Here is a 22,871-nt window from a genome sequence, read left to right as displayed (position 1 = left end):
TCCTGACGACTGAAGAACAGGGTAGAAGGGGGCTAACAAAGTATGCAGAGAAACAGATGGACTACAGTCTGTAACTGTAGAACTACAAAGTGAACATATATAGTAAGTAGAGCTGCTAAAATGAGCGTAGAAACAATCATAATGTTATGCCTCATCGGTGCATTAACACCACTAATTATTTTTATTACTTGCTTTTGATGACAGAATTATGTTCAGATGCACTGTGTCCTGATCATGAAGGATTTTAGAGCTGCTGAAGGGTTAGAGAAGGATTTCTGAAGACATGGGCCTCCATCAGTACACAGGCAGGCACTTCACAAATTACAGGATAGTTTACAAATGGAAAGCTTTGACACAGTTGTTCCTCTAACTAAGGAGTGGGTGTTCTACAAAGATCAGTACAGTCTCAATCAAGTGGAAAAATAACCAGATGGCCACTAACAACTTGCAGGTATCTGCTACACTTGATACTGCCCATGTTAAGTCCTTCAAAAATGCTCTCCAAAATCCACCACCAACACTGCTGGCTATCTCAGTGTTGCTAAAAATCTTCCAAGGACCAATTACTTCCAGGTTGTTCCAAAACATTCACTGTCCTTTAAAGGTTCTTGGAGGAATTAATTTGTCTAAGGCTGTCAGGACCTGTGTGTGATGATATTTGTGCTTACTTTGTGTTACTTTTTCTGTATTGTCTCTTATTTGCATCCCCCACCACCCATGATCTCCTTTTGTGGTTAATAGGTCTTGTGGTCTATAATTCTTCTTTTTGTTAATATGGGCCATCTCTGTTGCTTATGTTCCTTCCATTACTGCCATGTCATCCATTCTCCCCTAGTTTTGTTTTCCTTGTGATATTATTGTGCTTCATTGTTGGCCGTTTCTGATGGCCTATTTAACAATATTTGATTTTCTATTTACTTAAAAATGAAAAACAAAAACAGTATTGCAAATAATAATAATCAATATTATTATTATTACAACAAAGTGTTAAGTCATCATAACAATTACAATAAAGTTGCTTTCTCAATCTTTGACAAAAACAAACCACATTCTTTTGGTACACAGCCATGCACGTCTAAAATAAGGTTGCCTCAAACTTTTAAACTTACAACTCTCTCTTCAGGTTCAGTGCCTCCTCAGCATTGTCATGACGACAGCAAAGGTTGATGAGCAAAGCGTAGCAACTGGGAGTCATCTCCTCCTCATACTGAGCTTTCATCTCCAGAGCACGAGACAGGTTCTGAAGCAACATGTCATGGTTGCAGTTTACATTTAATAAATATAGATATCAAAACATTCCTGAATCCAACAGTACAGGCAAACAACGGGCAAGATAACAGAGCGAGAGCCCACCTCCTCAGCACAGAGGGCACTGATCAGCTGTTTGAAAATGGCTCCAGTCGGCTTTCCCAGGGACTTCAACTCCTCCAGCTTCTTTTCCAGACTCAGCACTCTGCCCTCGAAGCCCTGAGAAGCAGAGCGTCATTTAGACTCTCCCCCTTATCCTGCCTTTACTTTCTAACTGGTCAAATGACATGTTTTTTGATTTTCTAAGTGAAAATAAGTACACATATTTTAGAGGGAACACACATTTGCACACTTTAATGCATAAATCAACACATTATGAAATCTGACCAGGGTGTTCAAAATTTGGCATTACAACTGTATAAATACACGGTACCAAGCATCTCCATCTCTGACACTGAAGCTCACTTACTCTAGGGCTAGGAGCATCCGAGGCCCTGATGCTTTCTTTGTTATCCACAAGAGCGAGAACGTCCTGCAGGAAGAAAAATTATAAACATAAGGAGTGTATTACATGCCCACCTTCAGATTTGATATGGTTCAGCTCATTCAGTACAGCCACAACCAAGCAGTACCTTAATAAGCTCGGGCATGTGGTAGGAGTCCAGAATGTTCCTGATTCCTCGGTAGATGTTCACAGGAATAGTGATATTCTGCAAAGACACAATGTAGTTAAACTAAAACCCCTTTTCTCCACCAAGATATACAAGTTAAAAAAATGGCGAAGGCACTTGATTACTGCACTCCCCAGTAATCTCAGTCTGTGTACCAATAATATTAGCCTTTACAAATGACATCACATTAAGCTGAAATACACAAATGAGGCCTCAAACCAGTCAAGGTAAGATGCTAGCCTGATAAATAATACTACAGTAAAATCACTTAATTTGTAATTATGTGTAATGTGACATTTTTGGTTGTGGTCTACTTTTTTTTAAATGACCATTTTATAGTATGTTGCAATTAAAATGCAGGATTTCAGATTAAGTTTTCATTTTCCACTTGCACACTATAGGATTTCCACCAATTTTGCAAAGCATCTAGATCAGGGAGCGACAGCATGCGGCTCCTCTGCATCACTGTTGTGTCTCCAAAGCAGAATTAGATTTTTTAGGTAAAAATAAAATAAATCCTCCTTTGATCGATCTAACACAGTTTTAGTTATAAATGACCTTAAACACTGGAGTCAATGTAGCTTCCAATTGCTATTTTACCCTTTAACCCTGAAGATTGGCACACACACTGTTGGTCACAATAACGGTCACCTAGCTAATAGCTAACAAAAAGACAGAGAAAGATTTGGGATGAACAGTAATTTGGAGACAAATTGATTTATTTGCACTTAAATGCACTTCAGCTGGTTTCCTGATACATTTAATCTGCAAAGAGAAACCTCACAAACACTAAAAAATTGCGAGGCTGAGTTTGGTTTCTCATACAAATTTTGTCATTCCACCTTAAATGATGGTTACATTTTGGCATCTCAGCCACTATTTAAGGTGCAACAGGGAAAGGAGAAGCTGCCGAATGAGAAGCTGCCGAATGAGAATATTTTTTCACATATTTTTACCCTATACTTGTAATTAACACATACTGAGAAATTTACAACCAAGATGGTAAATTGGACTTAAAATGTTGTAGCTACCAAGGTGGTTTGATATTTACTGAAAGGACAAAATGGCTCTTCTTAACACTTGGGTTGCCGACCCATGATATAGATGAACACATCATTAAGTCATTAAGAGTGGTTTTATGTGAAATGCACCATTCCAGAGAATCTTAGAGTCAGAGCAGCTTACAGTGGTGTGTGTGTGTCTACAAACTTCCTCACAGAAAGATAATTCATAACCATTTTATGTAATATGTTGCCTAAATGTCAGAGACATTGTTTAACAATAGCTTTGAGGTTTTTGTCTCAAACGTTTTTTTCCATTCATTCATTGCTGAGAAGTACATGCAAGGTGTTATATGGCAAAATGGTCAAAAAGCAATGTTTTTCCATTATTAGTACACATAAAACTCAGTAAGCTCACTGGTCATTTTTGATACCAATACAATGCCTGTAAATAAAATAAAATGACAAGTGTCAAAAACTCAAAACTAAGTTTCTATACAATGTTCCCTTTCACATCAGATGACCCCAAATGACTTTATTTGAATGTGAATGACTAGTTATGCAGAAAATTATAAATATTTGTAGGATTTCCCTTTTACTTCTGCCTTAGGCTGTGGGTCTGGCTTACTTTACCCAATACCATTCAAATCTATTAAAACATGCTGGGATCAGGCCCAAACCTTATTACTTGAGACTAATATAGGCAAATATAATGCAAGGCAACCTATACATGTGTCACATTACTTCCCCAATGTGTTTGTAATACACTGTAAAGCACATCATAATTGCAACATGTAGCACCATAACAGTAAAAGTAATATTAAGTTCATAGGGGGCTGGAGGTTAGGCAACTGGCCCTGTGACCAGAAGGTCACCGGTTTGTTCCCCAGAACTGACAGTACAGAGGTGTCCTTGAGCAAGATACCTAACCCCCAACTGCTTCCCAGGCACTGTGGATAGGGCTGCCCACCGCTCCGGGCAAGTGTGCTCACTACCCCCTAGTGTGTGCTCACTAGAGTGTATGTGGTGTTTCACTTCACGGATGGGTTAAATGCAGAGGTGAAATTTCCCCGTTGTGGGACTAATAAGGGTTTCTTAATCTTAATATTGTGCAGCCCTAGTGTGTGTACATACCTTTTGCTCAAGCTGATTGAGGTATTGTCTCAGCTTCTCCTCTTTGGCCTGCACTTCTGTCTCGGTCATTCCATCAAACAGGTTATAGAGAAAGTAGGCCACGTTGTCTGGGTTAAGCAGAAAAGAGGAACAATGGCTCATTTGACTCATGCAGACAAACCCCAACACTTTGCAACACACACAATCATTCAAGCTTGGTAACAAAAAAAAAAAAACCCTGTGCAACACTTAAAAGAATACTGAACAAAAGGGGCAAATGCATGTTTTTGTGTTGCTGACAGAGGCAGCTTTGCTGCAGTCCTGAGTGAAGTGTGGTTTAATGTGTGTCAGGCAACTGACAGCCTCACACACACACACACTTGTGTGGGCACAGGGCGATGCGATGAGACAGAGAGACCGTCTCCATCTCTCCCACCTGCTCGTGCACCAGCGCTGAGGCCGGCCCAGACACAGCAAGACTCACACACCCACACACACACACTTTACTCAGTGCAGAGTCAGCAGCCAGACAGCCGCACACACACAGTCTCACGAAACACACAAACACACAGCGATGGTTCAGCTTGCATCAACCACACACACTTAACGCAAAGAGAGGCTGTCAGGACAGACTCCATCAATGAGCCTGGATATACAGACAAGTGTTCCTCCTCTCTTTTATCTTTCACCCCACTTGCATGTACAACAATGGCTGTTTGACAATATCCTTGTATTATCCAATAGCTGTTTGACAATATCCTTACATGTGACCTGTTAATGTGAAAAGCTAAGACAATTAAACGTTTGGAAATGTTCTGCCGAATTGAGGTGCGGTTCATCACCAGCTAAACGATCTCCTGGGGGAGGAAAAAGTAATAAGCAATGGTTAAAAAGAAGTGATAAGATTAATGTTATTGGTTTTACAACTGCAGCATCATTTGACCAGTTTAACATATTAACCTGCTTAGTTCAGTTGACAAGCTTTGTGTAGAGGTTTACAGGGTGAGTGAATGGCATTTTTTCACATGAAGTGTTTAAAATATGCTGTATTGTAAGCTAATTAACCAGTTAGCTGAACATAATTAACTAGCTAATGTAAGAGATTGTAACAAGCTGCTGAATATTCAATTGTTTTTTTTAAATAGCCACTTAACACTTGTTCTTTACAGAAACTGCTGCAGCTTAAAATATTTCAGCTACATTAACATTAGTCATGTCACAGGGAGAGCTTGTGTGAGTTTTTAAAGGGATGTTAGCTTATTTTGAAGTCCCTGAACTGTCTCAGGTAGTGGTTTGGAAAACTAGCTGGGAGGGAAAGCAGCCATCTACAGACCACTCTGCTGCTTTAGAATTGATCCCAGTAGGTTTTCTTTAATAGTGGTGGAAGGTAACGTGCTTCCAAGCAAAAGAAACAAAGACATGCAAAATTAGACTTGTTGTATTTATGCTGTATGTATTTTATGGAAATACTCTAAGACTTGACTTCTTTTTAAAACTTAGTCATACTTGTTCTTTTTCTTTTGCTATCTGTTCATAAAGCTACCATATTCATTAATTAATTTATGACTGAATATTTTAGATTCTGTCAACGCACACATCGTCCCATAAGCATCCTAAAATATATCTGCATCGCCCCAGGCACTATTATCACTTCGGTCTAGCCAAATATTATATTTACTAAGATGACACTTGCTGCTCAGGCTAGTTAGGTAAAGCACCTTCCCAATTTAAGCAAAAACATAGGTGCAATTGTTTTTTTGTGCATCAGTGTCATGCTGCTGTGAAACAACTCTGGTTTTGCATACTGTGCACTGTACTGTAACTGTACTGTAATTTTGTGGGTCTTGAGTTTATCTCCATTTGTGCCACAAGCAATTTTTTTCTATGATAGAACAATATGGCGCAATACAGCCATGATCTTAACAGGCCTGTAGTAGTGAATACAAGAAAGAAGAAAATCCAAATCCAAAAAGCTTACATCTATAACAGTTAAAGAATCAGAGATCCAGTAAGAGCTTACCTGCCGTGTCTGTGCCTGCCTGACTGAACCGGCTGTCATTATAGAGAAGCTCTGTGACCTGAAGAAGAAGAAGAAAAAAAAAAAAAAAAATCTAAACATTAAGAACATCAATAATCGCATGCCTTACAGTAAAGTGTGGGTCGCACTGCTGGAAAATTACATATTACAAATGTTTGTATTTTTCAAGCTCCATCACGCATGACTCATGAAATACTTGATAATAGGTTGAAGAGATGAATGAGGTACGTTAAAAGTAGGTGAAATATGCAGAGCTTGGGGTTACCGGTATGAGCAGCACAGGGAATGATGACATCAAAAAGTTGCTTACCTTGGTCATGCTCTCCACATCATTCGACCTGCAGGGGGCAGCAGAGGATCAGAGATGTTCAATAAAGGACCGATCACAGACACACCAGTGCATGCGTATTCATTTATACACACACACACACACACACACACACACACACACACACACACACACACACACACACACACACACACACACCAAAAAACTTTTACAAATACACTGTGGGTCGAAAACGGATCTAAACCAAAAGTTTTAATTAAAAAAAAAAATAAATTACCAAAAAAAAAAAAAAATGTTACATTATTTTATTTTAGACCGTTTTGCTCAGGAACAGAAAAATGCCACTTCTATTACATCAATAAAAATTGCTTCCAATAAATACACAATGTTTTTCATTAGGAAAAAACACTTAAACTACAAACTGAATCTCTTGAAAAAGTAAAGTTCAATTCCTAAGAGCAATGGCTATAGTTTTGAAGTGTAAAGTGGATGTAAGTGAACAAAAAAAATGATTAAAAAATAAATAAATAAATAATTTGGTTATTTATGCTGTCTATATGTAGAGAGTACTGATACAAATACCAAATCAGTATCGCAGCTGATACTGGTACTTATGGTGGTCCTCTTGTCTGTGTTGATGAGCACACAAGCAAGAAGGTGGGGAGAAGACTCCAGTGTCTTTTAATGATTAAATTATCCCCTGACCTTGACTATGACAGGAGCAGGTCGCCACGGAGACAGGCCCCTACATCCCCCTCTACCCTCATGACAACCCCAATTACCAGCCTGACAACTGTCGCCAACGACAACCGCCCCGCACCATCCTCCCCTCATTTCTAAATGTTCTGCATGCAGGGCAGCACCAGCACCAGCACCAGCCACTGCTCAGTACAGCAGTAGAAGCTGAACTTATGATGCACCTTTATCTCATCCTGCTGAAGAGTATAAATGCATATGATCATAATGCATCATAGAGCTATGTGCAAAGAATCAAAACATGCCAATGACCTATCAAGGGGCTTAGATTATGAAACACAAAGGCCTAACGCATGTGTGAGAGATTTAGCAGTTTCTCTGCACATCGCGCTTGGACCCCAGGATGACTGTTTCCATATGCATGAAGTAAATAAAGGGTGAATGAATGTCTGCCTGAAGGAAAATACACACTCACACATGCTTGCATACACACATGCTCTTACCCTTTGAACCCAACAATGAGGCTTCCTCTGAAAGCACCAAGGTCAATGTTAGGGAAGGAGGATGAAGACACTGTAGAGACAGACACAAAATATGTCAAGATCTTTAGAGAGGTTTCTAATCTAGTGCATAACCCATATTCTATTACTAGGGGTGGGTGATATACGATATCATTATCATGATAAAATGCAACATTAGCTTTTCTGATCATTTCATTGGTATCGTCAATACTTAAAACACATTTATATTCTCTGAAAACCACCAAAATTAGAATAAATACAAACATGAAGACAATACATACTGATTTTACGTATGTCAGTGTATTCAGTTAAGCATTTCCAAGCCCAGTAGTAATTGTAATTATTATTCAACACTTGGTTTGGCTAATCAATGCTCCATTAAGTTAACTCAGGAGTGCTGGTGATGGAATTCAACAAATTCATGCTGTGGCTCAGTGGTTCAAGGATGAATCTAGAACCAAATATTTGCTAACAAGCTCATGCCAACAACTATGTAGTGTTTTAACAAGCAAAAACAGTGCTGAGATGAATGGTTAAAAAAAAAAAAAAAAAAAAAAAAAAAAAAAAATATATATATATATATATATATATATATATATATATATATATATATATATATATATATATATATATATATATATAATTTAAAAAAAAATTTTTTTAATTTGACATTTCCACAGAACGGTGTACAGAACGTGGTCTATCACAGAAACTAAAAATGTTTCCCACAAAACTCTAAGATGCCCAAATCTCAGTTAAAAGGCATCCTGAATATCAGTGTATTTCACACAGAGATAGCTCTAACACAGAACATCCTCGATATGGGGACAACCAGAGGGTGTGTACAGTCTGTGTTGTCACATCACCTTACATCTGAGCGGCCTGCATATCTTCTCATTCTAAAACGGGAGCGGATGAGACACCTCTCAGTGTGACACAAACAGGCAGAGAGGATAACAGATGGAGGGAGAGACGCAGAGAAGGGGCAAAGATGTGATGAGGGTAGAGACCATCCATAATTTAGCAGCATTTGTCCTCTTTCACCTCTGCCAGATAAGGCACTTTATTCCCTCTTTTCTGGCAATCACTCACTAATCACTTAAAAGCCCTGATGAGCGCACAGGGGATTGGCAGAAAAGTGTGCGTGTCTGTGTCGCACTTATGAGGGGAATTAGCCTCCAGGCGAAATGTAGGCTAGGTGCTACTGTGTGCGTGTGTGCGCGCTTTGTGTTCCCAGGGTCCAGGTGGACTGGCATCTTAGCCAAGCTGTAGAACTGAAGATATTTTAGCGACTGCATCTATATGTATGTGAGAGAGACAGAAAAAAAAAAAAAAAAAAAGAGAGACAGATACGATGCAGAGAGTCTAAGTCTCCAATACTCACTCAAAGAAAGTAACCCTGAAAGATTTCCCCTCGCTGCCTCATTTCGCACCTCTGCTGAGACAAACCCAGCAGTGTCCACTGCACAGCCAGCATCCTGCAGCAGATATGAACACAGGTGAGAAGATATTCCTTCGCTCTCTCTTTCACGCAGACACGCATAGACAGAGCTATTACCTTGAGAACAGTCCGGGCAGTGTCCACTGAGGGGAAGGTAGGAAGTACATAGTTGGAATAAGTGTCAACATCAGGAAGAGCATCTAGTTCCTGCATGGCTTTCAGCACCTCCAGAGTGCCTGAGGAAGAACAAAACAGCAGAATTAATGCCACTGCACACAAATATATCTATATTTAACATTCCTCATAATTACATCCCTACTGACTTTTTGTTTGGCCGAAATTGACCAATATTAAAACCCTGACAGTAAAGCACTAATAATGTCTTGGGAAGGAAACTTTGATAGTATTGCAGTCTACTTTTAAATCTTTCTGTAAAAGTATAATACACAAATTGTAAATTTGCTCACGAGTTCACATTATTTACCTGTTTAAACCGAATCCTGTCTGACCAGAAGTAACCATATAATTTAGTAATGTATATTGTAAAAGCACAGTCTAAAACTAGTGAAGGCTGTTTTTTTTTCCCCTTTGTTACCATATAAAATTACACTGAATGATACTAATGATTATTCTAATTTCTGAAGTTCTTAAAAGGGAATTTTAAATAAGAGCAATTTTTAAGTTCTGCATAATTCAATGGTTAGGATCAAAATTATTCATTCAGTGTGGGTTGATGTGTTCTTTGTGTTATTTTACCTAACACCTTCCATATCTCTCTACACCATGATTGAATTTAAAAAAAGTGTGTATGTTACAGTCCAAAACCGTACCTCAAAACTTTTGTAAAAATATTTTGTCCAACAACTCCCATCACCACCCCTGTGAACAATTCTGATTGCTAGTTTCTCTAGAGCCTTTCACGTCAAACCACTCTAAACGACTTTGCTTAAATCTTAACCAATTATTTATGGAGAATTTTTGGTCAATGGTCATAGGTGGGAAATAATACAATATTTATTGTTACCATGACAAATGTCTGAGACCCCTGGGGATGTGGTCAGTACTTACACAGACCAGCCCCATGCTTATTTACAAAGAAAGCATAATTAGTGCCCTTTAATTGGATTTAGTGCAGTGAAATGTTGAACTAAAATCACTGTATTCATAGTTTACGTGCCACAACTGGAGTTTTTTTTGTTGTATTAAATGTATTGCATTAAACCAATGTATTAAACCTCTGAATAACAGTGTATTGTGAAAATGGCTTCAATTATTGATATATGGTTTCCCCCTTATCCCCCACCAACATGAACCTTTACACATTTCCTGGCTAAACAGTAAGTCCAAATAGTGCTTACCAATGAACACAGCTAAAGACCACTACCAGTACGTATTTCACAGAGGGACCATGCAAATGCAAAACTGGCTCAAAGAGCTTTTTAATAACTGCACTTTCACCCATGAGCTATTTACCACACATCAAGCCAAGACATATGCTGGCTAAAAACACACTCTAATCAGAATATTACACTCCTTTAGCAATCCTATCCTCACACTGAGCTCCACAGCAGTGCCTTGAGCTATGGCCTGAAGCAGGGCCCAGGAGTAGCCACATGAATATGGAACACACTCATTCTGCCAAGTGAGCCATGCATAAGTGTGTGTGTGCGCACACATGCATAGTCTAAATGAGTGTGCACACATCTGTGAGAGGGTTTGGTACACGTGAAGCAGCAGTTTCTGTTGTGTTTACTTTCCACCTTGGTCCTTAGTGCTGTGTATCGCAAAGCCCAAGGGAGCCCCATTCACCTGGCTATACCGGCCTCTCTCTCCCCTCACAGCTGAATAAAAGATAAGAGCTGCTTTTATCTGCCATTAAAACCTGTATCTGGAGCCATGGGCCACCAGCAACCAGTGGGCAAGAGCATTAGCCAGGTAAGGCACCTGGGGTCTACATCCATCCACCCCATCTATCCATTTCACTCGTTCATGTCCATCTCCCTCCATTCATGCTCTCTCACTGGCATACCACTCCTCCACTTTCAACAAAAAGCAAAACAGTCAATCAAGATGCTCCCTCCTCAATGGATCCTGAGAGCAATTCATTCTTTCGTTTCTTTTTTTTTTTTATGAAAGAAGCACACCTGCTTTCCTCTTTAATAATCCATAAATCCATTTCTCAGGCCCAAACACCATCAACCAACCAGAAAGATGTGAATGTGGCTGGAAAAAGGACAGACGGCCCAGTCACGTCTCACAAAGCCGCCAGAATCAGCAGATTCTTGCTTTTGCTTTGGATCTCAGGAGAGCGTGCAAGTAGGCTTTTACAGCACCTGAGTGGTTGAGCAGAATTCTCAGGCGACACTCTGCTTGCTATGTAGCCAGGTTTCATGACCGAGCTGCAAATGGATGATGGGATCAGGACAGTAAAGAGGCTGTTTCATCGGAGAACAGTAAAAGGGCAGGGTTCGCTTTATAAACAGGAACCTTAGCCCTCTGATAGCTGACTCAATTTCAAAAGCAGAGAGGAGAGCAGTAATATATCCTTACATCAACTGCACATGAAAAAGTGCACAAAGCAGTGTTTAAAGAGACATCACAAACAAACTCAGAAGAACTAGCTGGTTTAAATACAGAGGAATAAAGATACAAATGCAAATTCATCTTCCAGCAAAAGACCTGATTGCCAACATCATTCACCAGTGAATAATAAGTAATTACTATTATCCAAACAATACAGGTGGTAACAGCAACCATAAGCTGATAACCTATTTGAGCACACAGATGCATTAGTGTGCAAAGTTTTAGGCTGCTGGGCTCAGCACAGCTCATCTATGGACTTTAGGGTAAACTGATTATTGATACTAGAGGCAACAAAGTGCTAAGCTGTTATCGTTCTAGAATATTCCACATTGGAGCATCACTGCAGTTAATAAAGTATTCACTACAAGTTCAGCTGTAGGCACCACTGGCCAAACCATACATTTTGTTGAATTAAGAAGTAAAAAAACAACAAAACCTCTGCAACATTTACAAAACAGAATTTTAAAAGTTATGCAAATTTCAAAGCAAAAAGCAAAAAAGTGCAAAAGTTTGGACATCCTTTATAGCCTAGGTCTAGGTATAGCCCTTTTGCAGGTCCTTTGCTTTCAAATGAGGGTGTTCTGCCTTTCTGGCCAGCATATCAGCAGTTCTCAAAGCCTGAAGTCTCTAAACTAAAAGATCTCAAGGGAGACTGGGATTAGAAACAGGGGTAAAATGCCTTAAAAGATTTCTTTGCACAATTCCAAAGAAAAGTCCTCAAACCTGTCCCCCAGATGTGTCATATTTTTGTTCCATCCTTATGCATTGTGACTTAGGCTAGGGCAAAAACGTGGACCACTGGTTGGGTCCTGAAAACCACTGCCATAGAAGAACCACTTTTGGTCCTTTAGAGAACCATTTCTGTAAACAAGATGTGTAATTAGGAAAACCCTTTTGAAAGTTTAAAGTACCTTCACAAGAAGGTTCTATGAACAGTCCTTAAACTGGTACAAAGCCTTTACACTTTATGGAAAAAGAAAGATCATAAATCTCTGTTGTCCTTGAGACATCCTCCATCTCGTCATCACTAAAAGCGATATCAGCCGAAATCTGTGCTGACACTGCTTTTCAACGGCCGCAGAAGATGAACACGGCAGCGTATGAAAGATGAATAGGAGTGAATGTGGAGATAGACAGAAAAGGCAGATGACAAAAGAGGTAGGAAGATACAGATTTCTCTCCATCTGGCTGGTGAGCAGGTTTCTAATGCAGAGCTAAAAGCTGGGTGTGAGTGGAGAGGAGGGCCAGGACGCTCTTTGTGTCATAAGAGATAAGGCGCCTCCACTGCTCTGAAGTGACAAGCGCTGTTCGCTCGCGGCTGGTAAGACAGTGCTAGCATATGCTTCCTCAAACTCGCCTGCCCAAATCCACACCTCATCAAAATGCAAACTTTTTCTCCTCCTCTCCTCACTCGTTCTCTGGTGGAGAGAGGAGGGGGTTGGTGGGCGCTTGCCCGCCAGTGACACCTGTGGACAGAAAGTGACATGGCGCTTAATATTTCATGGCCATGCACAGCGGTGCGCATAATCCAAAGTGAATTCCCTTAGAGCGTTCGCATTTACATGAGACTCAGTCACTCCACATTCCGTCACATAAGCTTCACCACGGTGTCCACTCTCTCACACACACACACACACACACACACACACACACACACACACACACACACACACACTCTCTCAATAAAACTGGAGGGGGTTGAGGGTGAGCCTGCATCTTTCATGAGGGTGTCCGCCAACAACCAGGGAAATCAGTGTGAAACGAAAAGTTTGCCTTTGCTAAATGGTCCAACAAGTAAATGGGATGCAGGAGGCCAAGTTGCTTGAGAGGGAGGGGCTGTTTAGGCTTCATTTCCCAACAATGTACTGTAAAAAAAATGACATTTAAGGGAAATTTCATTTTCTTTTTAGGTTTCTGGATAAGGTTAAGCTGTAACAAAATCAGAGTGGCTCAGTGTAAAGTTCTCCACCGTTAAGAAACTTACAAGTCAGACTTGTTAATGGTGGTGGTGTTGGGAACCAGACATCAGAACAGCTTAATGCACTTTAAAAGTCACTTTGTAGGAAGTTATTACATGATATAGCTTAACCATTTATTTATGCAGAAACTGGGAGTGATCCCCTTCTAGCGGTCATTGGGCGGAAGGCAGGATACTTAAAACAGTTTCCCCATCACTTAAGTATGCATACGGTGATTTGCCAAAAGTAATGAAGAATAGTGCAAAGTTAGCTAAACGCAGAGTTTAACCCCCCTGTGAACCTCCAGCCCCTACATCTTCCCACTCCCACAGCTCACAGACAGGCTGTTGGAGACAAAGAGCTACAAAAGCCACTGAGGCATGATGACCCTTTCACCCCTCAGCCCCAGGCATCTTACCCAAATCATCCAGCCAGGCACAACCAGGCTTTGGTCACCAGCAAGTTCAGAGGCCATGCAGCGCATGATAGGATTTGTGCATGTGATCAAAGAGATTGATGGGTCTTTGATTAAGTCCAAAAAAGTCAGGGCAGTATGTGAAATCCAAACAAAAACAGATAATAGTGGTTTCTTTAATCCACTTGGACATGTATTTAAAAAAAATAAATAAATACATTTAACGTATCATCTTATCGACTTTTTTATTGACCGTTTTTTGGCAAAAAATGAAGCTCATTCATGGTCTGACCTTACAACCCTTACAAACTGTTTATGTAAATAATGGACATTATGTTCTCCGGGACAAAGAAGGAGAGAACCATCCAGACCAGGCATGTCAAACTGGGAACCTTCCTGGCCAAAGTGGTGTGGAGGATTTAAAGTTATCTAACGCTCTGAAAAAAGTTCATGAAGCTGGTAATTAGCTGATGAGCTGAATCAGGCACGTTTAATGAGGCAGTCTGCACTGTTTTTGGCGCTTGAGGACTGGAGCCTGACACACATGATCCAGATTGTTATCAGTATGAAGTTCAAAAGCCAGGGTCTGTTATGGTATTGAGGTGTATCATGGCATGGGTCACCTGCACATCTGTGAAGGCTACGTTCAAGCTGAAAGACACTCAAACGGATGTGTCTGCTTATTTCACAACACCAAGCGATATTCTACATGTTTAATTACTGGCCAAGTAAATCCCTACAGCAACTTGTTTTAATGTATTTGTAATTGACTTTTCCTTTAGGTCATTACATATATACCATCAACAGACCACTATAGAACTACACCCGGCCAATTATTTGAGTGGTGGATCATTCTCAGCATTACAGTAATACGAACATGGGAGTGGTCAGTGATGGATGGGTTAGAAGGCGGCTGATAAATGGTGCAACAACAGATGGACCACAGCCAGTAACTGTATACCTAGACATACATAATAAACTGGCGATAGTTGTAAATAACATTTCAAACAAGATTTGAGAACAGACTGCGTGGGGCTCTTTCCCCCCATTTATTCTTCAATGAAAAAAAAATAAACATTCAAACTCTTACAAATACAAACTCAGCACCCAGTCATCACATGGCTGACAGTGGATTGAGACATAAATACAGCTCTAATATATGACATTACTTGATTGGCATCGGCCTTAATTTTAATATCTGAATTAAATTTAGCTATTTAACCTCTTATTCTGTAACTGCATGAAATAAATGCATTTTATTTATTTATTTACTTGTGTTATATGAACATACACATTAATATTTGCTTACAATTTACTGCTGAAAGCCAAAAATCTTAGACGCTCTTTGTACTATTTTATAAAAATAATTTTTACAGACCATATCACTAAAGAGACGCCACCTGTTTACAGTTTACAGCCCAGATTTACAGAAAAATGTCTCGACTTTCAGTAGGGGAAAAAAAATGTGAGTTCAGCTTCTTTTATTATAAGGGTTTAAAATTACATCACCCATCTGTTTGACTCTAAAGACACGTTAAGGCAGCTTATGAAATATGAAAGTTATAAAGAATATGACGAAGTGATGTTTTGGAACCACGGGTGGTCTCAAGGAGATTAAGAGGCTACACAGACTTAAATTAAATAAAGAAAAGTCTCAGGACTTACCTGGTGCATTTCTGTCTTTCTGATGCTGCGTTAGCAAAGGCCAGAAGTAGTGAGGCCTGATGGGAAGGCCTTCCTCCTTCATTGTCTTCATCAGCCCTACAGCCATAGCTTTAAATAACAGAAGAGGAGTTAGTACGTTAATCTTTCAATGTAATCTTTCTGTGAGACTGCCTCAAACCATACACAAACATACACACCTGTCTTCTTGGAATCCAGGGCACAATAGAGTGTAAACTGCAGTGGTGCAGAGTGCAAGTTAGAGTCTTTCAGATCTTTACAGAAATGAACCAACTTTTCAGGTGACTGTAAGACAGAGTAAAGATGATTTTCACTCACCAAGGCAAAATAAAGAAAAAAAATGTATTCAGTGTTTTCAACAAATGAATGTATATTCCCAACTCTATCAAGCAAAAGAGCATAAAATACATTCATTCATACAGTCAATTAAAAGTAAGACCAATAATCAGTTTATTCATATCCTGCTCCTTATTATCCTTAGTGCTTATTTTCTAAAGTAGCAGGCAGACTGTCAGGCTGCTCACCTTATCCATGTTCACACAGTGACGGAGGAAGAAGTTGCCCAGGTCTGGATTGTCACCATTCTGTGACTCTGCCTGCAGATTAGGGAAGGTTTTCAGTACAGCAAATGCTGTATCCTCAAAGCCCTGGGTGATCAGACTCAAACACAGGTTCATCGCATCTATACACAAAAAACACACACATACACTTAAAAACCATATTAATAATGCTGAAAAATAACAGTTTTGAGCCTCATTCTGTGCTTTTTCTCAGCCTTCAGGAAATGTATTTTGTTTGTGTACTCTCGCCCTATATGATACTAGACAACAAAACAACAGAGAAGTATGGCAAATAACATGTACAAAGTGAGAAAGACAACAGTCATATGTAGCACCTGGTACATAGCCTCTCTCATGTCTCATGCGCTCCACTATCTCCGGCACGTGCTGCTGATGGCCAGCCTTAGTCAGGCTGAACATTATCTGCATCAGGTCCCTGTCCATCAGGCTGATATCTTTGTTCTCCACTGTGTCTAGAGTCTGGGTACGAGACAAAGAATATGGTCACACTGAACAAACACAACAGGCAGGTATCATATAAAAATGACCAAACATATCAATAACAGGGTCATTTGATTCATGTCCTGGAAGATCAGCATTTAGTGATTCTCCTCTTTAAACACTAAATCACTAAACCTGGCAATTAACTAGGGGTGTAAAAATTGTCAAAACTGAAAATGAACTGGATTGATTGTATTAAGCGTATTTTTAACACTTTCAAAATCATCACTATAACACAACATTTATTTTCCATTTTTACTTTAATCCATCCACAATTCAAACCTAAATCCCAGCTGACTGTGCACTCTTGCTATACCTATCTCAGTATCTGAGCTCAGGACTAGCTTTCTCTCTAACCTATTGGTAACTAGCAAAGATACATTTTCTAGACAGACAAAGCACTACTTGTAAGACTGCTAAATGGTGTACATGTAAATATATAAATACTTTTAGCCAATTTTTACTAAATCCAGTTAAACAGGCCTGATAACACTCAATTTGAAAACATGAAACATGTAATAGACAGTGTTCTTCAAGTACTGATGATACCCACATGCTCAGAAAAGCCTACTGAAACATAATTTATCAAGATAATACCGTCACACAGCCCACCCCTAAGTCAAACACCCCCACTGATGCCAGCAGTAACTCAACAGACTAAAAAGCAAAGTAGAAATCTAGAGTTCCCTTAAAAAAAATCCACTGAAACAAGGATTCATAAATTGTATGAACAGAATAGAACCATTAATGATATATATGATACACTCTGCCACTGTTGCTTTCACAGGACACATAAGTGATGAAAAGTGGAAACTGTTGACTCTGCAGAAATCATGTTCATGGCTTTCATGCTCAGCTTCATGTAAACCCTGTCTTTACATAATGAAAACAATTTTACTGAAAGTAATAACATTCTACATTTTGTCTACTCAAAAAAAATTTTTAAACATCATTATTAATCACGATTTATTCTACTATATCATATGCTACATAACATTTGCATCATTTGACAGCGCTGACACTGTACATTAAGGGGTGGCCACTTTGCTGACCAATTATGTTTGTAGTTTAAGCATTTGGTTTTACTATTTACTTTACTGAATGCCTGCTAATGGCTGCACAATTAATCTTTTAGATATCAAAACTGCAACTTCCATTATATCCTGTTTTAAATGTGGGCGAAAAATCACAGTGGTAATACTGTTTAGAAAAACATTGTTTAGGCAACCAGTGTTGAACACTGACCATCTTAATTGGCACTGATCAGCATTTCCCAACCTAAACTTATTCTAAGCACAGAATACATACACATACAATCTAGCAGAATACATACATACACAGACCACCAAACACTCACCTCTTTGATTTTGGCAAGGTCTCCCTTCTCAGCATAAGCACAAAGTAGAGCTAGGTAAGTGTCTGGACCTGGCTCAATGCCCGCGCCACTCATCACAGACAGGATGTTTGCAGCACTCTCCAGGTCACTGAAAATAAACAGAAAAACAAATAAACAGACAGACAGATAAATAAGATGAATAGATAAAGGCTAAATTACAAAAAGATCAGGAAATGGGAAATACACTTCAGGAGGGCCACTGGTATTCCCACTAAAGGCAACTCACCCTGCTCGACTATGACCAGTCACCAAGGAATTGAACACAGCCTCTGTGATGGGCAAGTCTTTGCTCTTCATGAAGGCCAGGATTTTACTGCAGACACAACAGGAGTTTAGTTCATGACTGAAAAACGTTTAGAGCGCTGAAAATACACAATAGACTGACTAGGAATCACCAGGAAAAACATTATTATTCCCTGTTTATTTCATTAAATGGTCAAATAATGCCAACAAATGAAGTCATCAAATCCTGCCTTACCTTGCGCCTTCAATGTCACCATCTTGACAATATGCTGCAATCAGTCTCTGATAGGTCACCTGACAAAAGAGGATGGTCACTTTTAACCAATTGAATCATTTTAACTCAAAACCAAAGACCACAAGTCACTAAATCATAAAACTATTGAAAAAGAATACAATACCAATAAGCTTGATACCCACATTTGTCAGGAAAACACAAATTAAACTTAATTTCTCACTTTTATTTCAAAAATATTTTGATGTAGTATATAAACACTGTGTCCTTACAGTCCAAATATGGAAACTAAGCTACAAGAACAGTCTACTTCGAACTTTTGGTAATGCCATATGCATTTACATATATCTGCCTATGCAACCTACAGCAGTAAAGTTATAAGACCTGTTTCAGCCCAGACTGCTTTTTGAATGAGGCACAATACAGGACAGCCAATCAAAACACATTATTTACAAACATCAGATTTAAAAGGTACAGTGACATGTAAAGAGGTTTTATTCCAAGTGATTTTGTAAAATTTCTGTTGGTCCATTCATCATGAAATTGTTCACACAATGTTGTGTTCAAATGTTGTAGTAAACTGAAAATCAACTAAAACGGAGATGCACGTTTTTGTGTGAACACTAATGAAATGTTCTGCTACATAAATGTCACAAGCGGGCCTCAAAAGAAAACTAGCATATCGCCTTTTATCTAACTAAACCATTCATGCGATTTAACCAATTATTCATTCTACTGATTCTTATATCCCTTACTTCAGTGAGTAGAGATGCTGACTTGTTTACATCCTACTCAAACTTCACTTACTCTGTTGGGCTGGACACTGGCTGCCTCCATCTTGGCAAGAAAGTCAGTGGGAGAGAACCTGAACTCATTCTGTAGGTAGACCTTTAGCAGGGCATTGTAATGACTGACATCATAGGTAGCACCTGGAAGAGAAACATTAAAGTTAAAACGGGTTTGTGCATCAAACCCTCTAGATGGTTTGATCTAGGTCTAGAACTAGTGGGAGAGCAGAGGGTGCCACCACTCTTACCCAACTCCTGTAGCTTCTCCCAGACACGGTGGGCTAACTCTGTACGCTCAGCAAAGGGCAGCTCGGGAAGCAGAGAGCCACAACTTCTCAGCAGCAGCAGAGCCTGGTTCCCACTGGGGTAGCCTAGAGTGGCAACACAACATATCATGTGGTCAGTAAACATAAATAAGGCACAGACAAAGGCTCAATCATGAACAGAGCTACACCGTACACAACACTTTAAAATCAAGGGCCCATGAAATCCCACATTTACATTATAACATTTGTTTTATTTATGTTATTAAATAACTAATAGCAGCGACTAGGGGTAGATTATATTGTTTTTCCCAATACATTAGATCACAAGTATTTCTGGGCATATTGTCATTTTAATATTTTAACATAACTAAGTTTTAACTATATTGACAAGAGCACTGATGCTCAAGATGGCATAACTGGCTCTGTTTACTTAGATGTAGTGCCACAGTGCAAACATCAGAACAACTACCACAAGCTGCACTGCAAAAATGTTCTCAGGTATATATTAATGTCATATTGTCCACCTCTAGGAGATAACCCTAGATAATACATCTTGAAAGTAATTAATTGAAAAATAAGCCCACTGATAGAGGAGCTAATGTCACTCTGCTTTACCTGTTCGACAGATATCATGAAAGATGCGCTGAAGCAATGTTTTGGTAACTCGACCGGTCCTTCTGACTGAGCTGTCCAGTTTTGCGAGAGCCCAGTCAAACTGCTGGGCTTGCTTGGTGCGCACTCCGAGGCTGGGCTCATCTTTGACCACTCCCTTCTGTTCTGGAGCTGTACCATAGTAACGCAGTGCTGAACAGGGCCACGCTGAGCTGTAAGAGAAAGGACTGAAAATGGAAGTGCTCTATTACTGCTGGGTAATATATCCTCTATACTGGTATACCATGATCTTGTTTTTTAGGTTTAATGGTATTTTAGCAATATGTAGATGATTTGTATATTAGATATGTAGCATTTAATCCACAATAATTCCCATAAATAGTACAACTGTTACCATATAATTCATCCCTTTTGAATTCACTTGTGTGTGTCTGCCAGGTGCTGGACATTTCAAAAGCAGATAACTTCAATGTCTGTCATTTCCTGAGTGTTTCACATTGTTACAACAGATTAAAATCAATCAAGGTTTACAATACTGGGCAAGATTCTTGTATAATTTCAAGAGAAGAAAAGGGCAGTTTTGCTTCTAATATATTTGTTTAGTATCAAGTACCAGACCTCAGGAAAAATGGCCTCATTAACTTTATCCACGCTAGCTTAGATATCATCTGATAAGTATTGTGACACTGATATTAATCAATACTTCTCAGCTCTAATCTGTAGTTTTACTCCTGTCCTATGTATACTTTGTTGACTGTAAACAAAAGAAGAGTGAAAACTACATAAAAACATAAAACGTAGTGACAAGGGAAAACTGGTTAAAGAGGAATGTCACTAACGTTTGAATTCTTAGTAGCACTTTCATTCTTTCCCACATAATTTAAGTCACTCAGAAAGCTTTGATGTAAAATGCCATGTTCTAGAGAAACTTACCAAGCCAGAATTATCTATGGTGGTGGGAGCGATGGGAACCAGACAACTTTATTTACATCAAAATGATTGACTTTTGGAAATGAGTTTACATCCTCTTTAAGATGCTTGGGTTAACCAGCAGGAGCTCTATGTACCTGCAGCAGTTCGTGGCCTAAGGACCAACCAGCCCTGCTGCTACCTGAGCGGAAAGACCACTTAGTTCATTTAGCACTGCTGTACATGGACTGGAGATAGTAGGGAAAAGGGGCCAAAACAGACCTTGTCTGACATGTGGGCTCACTGAGAGACAAAAGTGCACATGATAAACAATGACCTTGACCCACTGACCTGGTACACGCTAACAAGCCAGACAGTAACGATACTCCATATTAAAAATGCACTCATCTTCAGGGGGAATATGCAGTAGATCAGAAATAACTAGCATGTTTCCAAAGATTCACGCCAGGGGACAGAGAGAGATCATGGAACTGAGGCAGAGCTATACAACCTATGATGGTTAACATTGCTGCTACAGACGTGCTGACCCAGTTAACACAGCTACCACAGACACGTTGAAGCATTTATACGTAGAAAGGTGGGATGTAAAGAAACGTCACTGCTGATGAATGAAATCTGATGTCTGTCAAGTCACAGCTCCGAGCCTGCCGAGCAGAGCAGGCCGCGGTTTTTCCAACGAGGCTGGAGTCAGCTCCTTATTCACCCTCTTCGGGTTCCTCTTTCCACCTTAAATGCGGCAGCTGATACACGCTGGTGCTACACCATTTAAGGTGGAATGGGAAAATTCGAACAAGAACAAGACCTCAACCTCGTTTTCCTTCAAACCAAAGCAGAGCCCGTACAGCTATGGCGAGCCCAAACTGAAAGAAGTGTCTAGCTAATATATTTTTATCTAGCCAATATCTGTATTTTATATCTGGCGGTCAACCCCCACCGGTCACTGTGAGATCTAAACAAGCACGGGGAGCCCAGCACGGGGAGCCCAGCACGGGGAGCCCAGCACGGGGAGCCCAGCACGCCGCGGCCAGCCGCCGCTAACCGCCGCAACCTACCTGCTCACACCGCCGCGGAGCCCCGCTGCCCGCCGGCAGACCGCTCTACTGCAGTGGCCACTAATCGTCGCTACATGCTTGTGTGTCCCCTTCACCTGCAGAAGAGCACAGGGGGAGATTTTCAGCAGCCGGGCAGACCGTAAGAGCGCAGCCATGTTTAACCTGCAGCAGAGTGGGAGAAGGACGTCCGCGCCGCGTCACAGGGCAGAGGGCGCCGGGCGAGCACATTGTCGACACGCAGGGGGGGTTTGTGTTGAACAAGGACGTGTGTGCTGAAATACTTCTCATCATTAACGATTTTATGCTGTATATCTTCATGTGACATTTTAACACGGAGCTCAGAGAATGTGCGTGAATATAGCTCACAACTGAACATCAGACCATGGAAATGTTGGGGGACGCATCCAGAGCGCAGCGATGCGCGAGCCGGGTCCTCTGGATTCGGCTCGAGCTCTCGGCTCCTGTCGCTGGAGTCGGTGTCCACTCCGCTTACTTTGAAACAACTGATTTAAAATATCGACAGGAGGGATTAACAGAGTAAATAGCTACTTTTGTCATGATTGTATAAAAACGGATTTAAATTCAAGTTTTTTTATTCCATAGCAGCTGGATGTCGCTCCTCTTTCCACGCGAC

General features: G+C 40.1%; 1 protein-coding gene across 2 annotated transcripts in view; it reads right to left on the bottom strand.

Annotated features, from left to right (window-relative positions):
- The window catches only part of lrpprc (leucine-rich pentatricopeptide repeat containing), a 68,583-nt gene extending 46,150 nt beyond the window's left edge, over positions 1-22,433 (bottom strand). Inside the window, exons 1-21 of one of the 2 annotated variants that reach the window (XM_017690583.2) lie at positions 22,238-22,433; positions 20,259-20,467; positions 19,626-19,748; positions 19,397-19,518; positions 18,593-18,651; positions 18,341-18,427; positions 18,076-18,202; positions 16,553-16,697; positions 16,182-16,339; positions 15,837-15,942; positions 15,640-15,747; positions 9,136-9,254; positions 8,962-9,055; positions 7,560-7,629; positions 6,382-6,409; positions 6,054-6,111; positions 4,055-4,161; positions 1,881-1,958; positions 1,718-1,780; positions 1,354-1,467; positions 1,110-1,240 (exon numbers count right to left, since the gene is read on the bottom strand). In XM_017690583.2, coding sequence (XP_017546072.1) covers positions 1,110-1,240; positions 1,354-1,467; positions 1,718-1,780; positions 1,881-1,958; positions 4,055-4,161; positions 6,054-6,111; positions 6,382-6,409; positions 7,560-7,629; positions 8,962-9,055; positions 9,136-9,254; positions 15,640-15,747; positions 15,837-15,942; positions 16,182-16,339; positions 16,553-16,697; positions 18,076-18,202; positions 18,341-18,427; positions 18,593-18,651; positions 19,397-19,518; positions 19,626-19,748; positions 20,259-20,467; positions 22,238-22,392 — 2,261 coding nt within the window. In that variant the 5' untranslated portion in view covers positions 22,393-22,433. Of the gene's footprint in view, positions 1-1,109; positions 1,241-1,353; positions 1,468-1,717; positions 1,781-1,880; positions 1,959-4,054; positions 4,162-6,053; positions 6,112-6,381; positions 6,410-7,559; positions 7,630-8,961; positions 9,056-9,135; positions 9,255-15,639; positions 15,748-15,836; positions 15,943-16,181; positions 16,340-16,552; positions 16,698-18,075; positions 18,203-18,340; positions 18,428-18,592; positions 18,652-19,396; positions 19,519-19,625; positions 19,749-20,258; positions 20,483-22,237 lie in introns of both variants that reach the window. The other variant, XM_017690582.2, reaches the window with a different exon arrangement.
- Between the last annotated feature and the right edge of the window lie 438 nt (positions 22,434-22,871).

Source organism: Pygocentrus nattereri, chromosome 5 (assembly GCF_015220715.1).
Source record: "Pygocentrus nattereri isolate fPygNat1 chromosome 5, fPygNat1.pri, whole genome shotgun sequence".
Classification (NCBI taxonomy): Eukaryota; Metazoa; Chordata; class Actinopteri; order Characiformes; family Serrasalmidae; genus Pygocentrus; species Pygocentrus nattereri.
The sequence above is the reverse complement of the archived record's forward strand: the minus strand, read 5'-3'. Positions and strand labels throughout refer to the sequence as shown.